The sequence below is a fragment of the Typopeltis vanoorti genome, chromosome 26 (assembly GCF_054136105.1).
Source record: "Typopeltis vanoorti isolate ZY-2024b chromosome 26, IOZ_Tvanoo_1.0, whole genome shotgun sequence".
Lineage (NCBI taxonomy): Eukaryota > Metazoa > Arthropoda > Arachnida > Uropygi > Thelyphonidae > Typopeltis > Typopeltis vanoorti.
The window spans coordinates 827,501-834,160 of NC_143574.1; the positions used below are offsets into that span (position 1 = coordinate 827,501).

A 6,660-nucleotide genomic window follows, 5' to 3' on the forward strand; every position below is an offset into this window, starting at 1 on the left:
AGTTGACACAACACTAATGAAGGTTGCCGCTTTCGTCAACAAAAAGGATACAACAGATGGCGCCACTAATTTTTTCTATTTTCGAAAAGTTCGGTTTCTTTTTGGACAGAGGGTGTATATACAGTATAATCTGGCTAAATGGTTCGATCTAAATCCAAATTAAGATGATTCGACAAATTAGAAAAAATCCAAAATACTGAATTTCGTTAAAATCCACTAAGCCAAATTATTATTATTATTACAGGGACAAACCTAAGAGCTGCTTACGTATTTTGCGAAGAGAAAAAAAAAAAATTCATGGCATTTTCTCCCTTGAAGAGATATTATCCACTGTAATCTATGCTTTAAGGCATTCCCCCAGATACTTTTTCATTGGGGATAGGACGAAAGAACTATTGCTTGTTTATGTTTCTGTCTCAATATAGTGAGATAATTTCATTGCAGTTTTTGCTGCATTGTATACCTTCCGGCCACTGAATTAGATTTTTTTATTTTATTTTATTCAATACCTTGTTGGACCTCCTTTAGCCCGAATTACAGCACAGATGCGGTTTGGCATAAATTCCACAAAGTGTTCATGCATTCTCAATTGGGTTCACATCCGGGCTTTGTGGTGATCAGGGAAAATGGTGGAAGTTGCTTTCATGCTCGCTGCTGAAGTACTCTTGCGCAATACACAGTAGCATTGTCGTCCATGAAACAACTCTCACCTGCTGTATAAAAGATCAACACTGCAGGATGGACTTGATCAGCAGCAATGTCCAAATATTCCTTGGAGGATATCTGACCTTCTAGCAATATCAGAGGACCCGTTTCTTACAAATGAACATGCCCTACCTCCAGAACCTTGAGTTTTGTTTACAAGGAAAGCTGGATTCATTGCTTCATGGGAGTGCCTACCAAACACTCTGCCTACCATCGGTACAGAACAAGGGATACTCTGATTCTTAGAACCACATGCCTTTTTTTCATGACACCACTTCTACAGTGGTGTCGGGAAAAAGTATAGGCGTGCAACTGCCAATACCGATCTTCCTCAATTCCCTGCGCATAGTTTGGGTCAGGAATTAAATTCTTCGGTCATTGCTGTACAGGGGAAGTTCTGTATGTCCCTACAGATCTTCTCAGACGAGCGATATCGTTCCTGACCGCTTCTGACATAAGCAAAGTAGGTTATTTTAACACTGATTAAATATCTCGGGATATCTCACCTTTTGAAAAACTAGCCAGCTATGCTGTTTTCAAAATCGTGGCTCCAGCCAGACCGGCATCCACAATCACCGTTTATCGATATCCTCCAAGTAGCATTTGGACATTGTTGCTGATCAAGTCCATCCTACACCCTTTATCGAACTCTGACAAAATTCTTTGTTTTTCCCAATGACAGAAATCGTTATTTCTGTCATGATAGTTGAATGTTATTTAGTGTGTGTGTGTGTGTGTGTGTGTGTGTGTGTGTGTGTGTGTGTGTGTGTGTGTGTGTGTGTGTGTGTGTGTGTGTGTGTGTGTGTGTGTGTGTGTGTGTGTGTGTGTGTGTGTGTGTGTGTGTGTGTGTGTGTGTGCGCGCGCGCGCGTGCGTGCGTGCGTGCGTGCGTGCGTGCGTGCGTGCGTGTGTGTCATAATTCATGTCCTAATGTATCACTCGATTCTTTTTTTTTTCTTCTTTAGATGCAAGAAGATCGCAAGAAGGTTGAACAGGCACATCGTTTAAAGCAGCAGGAACACATGGCGAATCTCGACCAACGAATAAGTACGCTACAAAGGACCGTACTGACCCTGTTCGGAACAAGTGGTTCGAACAGAGCAGGATCATCCTCTAACAACACTGGAGGTGTGGACCACTCTAGTCTGGATGTTTTCGACCGCATCAACGAACATATCAGCATTCTGAAGAAGCTGGAAGCTTGTAAGTATATTTACTCGTAGCTAAATTTAGTCTTCTAAATTAATACATTCCTTAGCACAATTCGAAAATCTTATTGCCAATGCAACGACTCTTAGTCTTTAGCAACGTTACCCTTTTCCCCTCTTTTATTTGTTTATTTATTGCAGATTCCTATTTTGATTTTCAATTTACAATTGAAAATCAAAATAGGATTCTGCAAAATCAAGATCGGATCAAAATGATAAGAGCATAACAAAATGAAAAAATATCTATAATATAATAAAATACTGAAATTCGATGTAATAAAAATAGTTTTATACTTTGATTTTATGGGACTACAACCGCGCCCAAATATTATCATCCCAAACCACTTTTTTTTTTCAGTATCTTCCAGTGACAGTTCTGTGGATTATGAAGAACTACCCAAGAAAATAAAGGTAAATAAATTGCGTAACCTATCAGCTGTATGAACGAAATATGGCCAAATAACTTCCTCGTACTGATTTTTGTTTATTCTCCCCCATACACGCTCAACAGGAACAATATAACCTCACTGAAGTGGAATGGAGGATCATTGACAAGGTTTTACAGATTATCCAACTACGCAATACTCCAGAAACAAGCAATACGAATGCGAAGCAGTCTCCCATTGATAAGCTGCTGTTGGATCGTATTAATTCCTTGAGTGAGCAGATTGGATTGCTGGAAGAACGGCTTGGAAGCTGTAAGTATTCCTGCATTAACTTTGTGTAACTACTATAAAGAGCGTTAAGGATATCCCAATTAAAAATAAAATATAATCTCTTTCTAGAAATTCTTTTTTGTAAAAATACAATTTTGAACCAAATATTTTGTATAGTTTACATTTACAACTAGTCATACTACGGACAAACGGGAAAAAGATATGTCAGTAGATGTATCTCTGAACATCAAGACCACATCCGGCTTATCTAACCTCTGGCTTGGCACAACATGGGATTGAGAACACTAGCCACAGGATCCAATGGGAAAACAAACATCAAGCTGTTTACATAGATCCAGATGTAAACATGAACGTTTATACAAAGAAAGCGCTGTGTGGGAAATCCTCATCCTCAACTGTGTTAAATTAATTTGTAATTTCTAGATTTTTTAACTCATGTATTTATTTTTTCATTTTCAACCTTTAACCTATGAACGCAACTTTTAGAGGGATTTCAGTTTAATACGTGCCCTATACTGTTTCTTTATTCAAATTCCAAAAACAAACCGAACTTTTCGAAAATAGAAGAAACTAGTGGCGCCACCTGTTGTATCTTTTTTGTTGTCGAAAGCGGCAACCTTCATTAGAGTTGTGTCAACTGTTTATGACATTTGTTTCATTAGAAGCCGAGTTCTAGTGCCAAGAGGTGTGTTTTGACGAACGGTCAGTCGTCACGATATTCATGACATACGCGACGAATTCTTGCTATCAATCGCTTCAAAACTTCGAGATAAAACTCACCATTGACCGTTTGGCCAGGCGGAACGAATTCTTTGTGGATAATGTCCTTAGAATCGTAGAAACAAATCAGCATTGTGTTTACTTTTGACTTTTCCAAGCGACTTTTTTTCGGATGTCCCTCTTCTGGTGGTTTCCACTCAGCACTCTGGCGTTGTTTCGGACTCATACTCAAAACACCACGTTTCGTCACCAGTAACGATCGTTTCAAGGAAGTTTGAGTCCTTAATGTGTAAGCGGTTTTAATGAGGTCCTTGCAGTGTTCATTTCGATACATTTTTTGGTCGTCGGTCAACTTGTGGGGAATAAATTGCGAATTCAATTTACGAAGGCCCAAACTGTTGGTCAAAATGTTGTGTACAGTTGATTTTGGAATCCCCAATTCATCTTCAATCAATCTCACGGACGATTTCGGGTTTTCTTTGATGAAATCACGCACTTTTTTGGATGTTAACTTTGCTTAGTCCAGTTTTTTCATGGCCCGACTTTTCGTCGTCCTCAAGCGTCTCACGACCACTTTGAAATCGCTTAAACCATCCGTAAACTTGAGTACGGGATAAGCATTCATCACCGTATGCTTTTTGAAGCATTTGATGCGTTTCGGTAAACCTTTTACCAAGTTTAACACAAAAGTCAATCGCAGCTCTCTGTTTGAAACTCATTTTCCGACCGTCCGTCAAAACCCACTGTCACTCTTGGCACTATAACTCGGCTTCTAACGAAACAAATGTCATAAACAGTTGGCACAACACTAATGAAGGTTATCGCTTTCGACAACAAAAAAGATACAACAGGTGGCTCCACTAGTTTCTTCTATTTTCGAAAAGTTCGGTATCGTTTTGGACAGAGGGTATAGTTGTTCACTGTTTACACTGATGATGTCCTATAACCAAATGTCTTTATAATAAATTAATTTTTGCTGTTGTACACGTGTGATTCTGTAGTTATGGATTCCCCACAGGTATCATTACACAAAAAAAAAAAAAAAAAAAACTTAAAGTGAATAAATCCTTTTTTAAAAATGCTATAGTAGCTAAGATTAGCGCAGAAGCAATTAAAGCAAGATCTTTGCTTCCGTGTTAGTCTCACTCTCCTGTCACAATCAAATGACTTCGCTTCTTAGAAACTGACTTATTGCTTATGATAAGGAAGGGTTAAGCTTATCCGTATTGCTTGCATGTCTGTAAACTGCGTGTATTCTGATTAGTTTGTCTCTTTCGTAGGAGGAAAACCAGGGGCGGCTCGTGCATAGGCACTACGGAACTGCAGCGACCCCAATTTTTCTCGATACATAAATAAATTTATTAATTTATTTATATTTGCTTGTAATATTTAATTTTATCATCAACAATCCTAAACAATTCTCTTATTTTGTATAAAAAATAATAAAAATCCATCTTGTAGCACTTAGGAGGGCGCTAGCAGCACTGTGTTTACCATGATGTCATATTGCTACGCGCGCAAGCCTATGCACATCATAGTGAGATGCGAGCTATTAGCGTAATGCGGCACTGTCCGTCGCGCAGTTCCACTGTTTATATGCAGTTTGCGCCAGTAGTAGAGTGTTCGTAGTCCTTATCGCGTTTACTTCATCTCTTTAAATATTTGGACATTACAATTAAAGACATAACATTTGTTATAGTTTTTATTTTTGAACATTATTGGGGTTATGATAATGGATTTCTCCGTCAGGGAGAGGTTAATCAGCCCCAGTTGATAAAGGCGTTGCTGATGCCAGGGAGTAATCCTTGCTGAACTGAACTTGATGCTCTATACCGGAAAAAACAATGACGTTATCTACGTTTACTCTCCAATCGGCTGTTGACAACGTTTGTGACATATGAATCACCCCCAGCTTTTGCAGTCATGAATCAGTTCTATGCAACTGCCACAGTGAAGTTCTGTGATTGAACGTCCATGTGGAATGTGGCCATCAGGATACCAGACACTACGAACAACTGGCCTAATTCAAATACGTGACCTGTAGGAAGAATAACAAGTGCCTTTCCATTATTATTATTATTATTATTATTATTATTATTATTATTATTATTACATCACACCTCTAGGGAGTACAAAGACTCATCGAGGGAGTCTGCAACTCCTCGTCTCACTACTCCACCAACCTTCATCATCTACCACCAACGCCATCTACCGCCGCCTACCACCACTAGTACTTTCACAGACAATCACAAACATCCATGCCCACGGCGGGATTCGAACAGCCTTTTGGCTCGGCCAACCAGGCCTTCTTAAATTATTATAAAGAAAAAGGAAAGAGTTCTTACGTCTCAGACAGCGGCTGATAAGTTTTCTCTTAAGCTTAAACCTCAAAACAGATAAATAAGCCTGAAAATATAACACGTTTTCAATAAAAGTTTTATAAGTGTAAATCGTATAAGTTAGTATTAGTGCCATGGATGCGGGTTAAATAATCCTTGATGAGCCGAAGAGATCAAAGCACTTCAGTCCTCCAGGAAGCGGGATGGTAGTCTCTTGCGGTTGGATGCCCACCGTGTGGATTCCAATCCACCGTGTGGTGATTGGGAGGGGATACGCCATCCAATCTGCGCCAGTCAGACCAGCATCTTGCACTAACACACTAAGACATCCTGGTTTTAATGGCTTTGACTACCCAGTATATTTGTAAATACGTATTAATGTTTGTGAATATATTGCTGTTAAAGCATGTATAATATCGAAATTTCTATGACATTAACTGAATTCCTTTTCTATAAAATGCTTTGTTTTGCATTAATTATTATTATTTTATTTATTTATTTTTAGGCGCATGTACCCACGACAATGATCTCAAGTTACCCGCTCCCGTTTAATGTCGCTGTAGCCATCCGTAGTCAGAAATGTGAAGAAAATAGAAGTCCGACATCCTGATCGGAGCCCAAGACATCAATGATTCTGTCCTCCGCGTTCCCTCTCGATCATACTTCTCAAATTCGACACACGTCCAACGCAAGGATGTTTTTATTATTTTTACGCCTTTTTCATGTTAGTTTTCAAGATCACGCTCAGTGAGAACATAGTTTGTAAAAATAAATTACAGTTTAATATACTTTCGTCGTTTTATTGTGGAATAATAGAATAAATAAGAGCTAAAAAGAAATATTTACTCTAGAGATTAAACACTATCTTTTTTAAAACCTACTTCGGGTCTCCAACAATTAGGATGGTGCACACTAGGGAATGAAGATCATCTACTTTCTAGACACCCACAACCATCTATAGCAGGGTTTCCCAAACTGACCCATCATAAAAATTGGCTGCAAGCCAATTACAA

At 38.8% G+C, this 6,660-nt stretch overlaps 1 protein-coding gene across 1 annotated transcript in view; it reads left to right on the plus strand.

The window, feature by feature from the left end:
* Positions 1-6,437, plus strand: part of LOC150092261 (uncharacterized) — a 29,637-nt gene extending 23,200 nt beyond the window's left edge. The window contains exons 8-11 of the mRNA XM_090415084.1: positions 1,669-1,906; positions 2,270-2,322; positions 2,423-2,609; positions 6,153-6,437. Coding sequence (XP_090271210.1) covers positions 1,669-1,906; positions 2,270-2,322; positions 2,423-2,609; positions 6,153-6,199 — 525 coding nt within the window. The 3' untranslated portion in view covers positions 6,200-6,437. The remainder of the gene's footprint in view (positions 1-1,668; positions 1,907-2,269; positions 2,323-2,422; positions 2,610-6,152) is intronic.
* Positions 6,438-6,660: the final 223 nt, after the last annotated feature.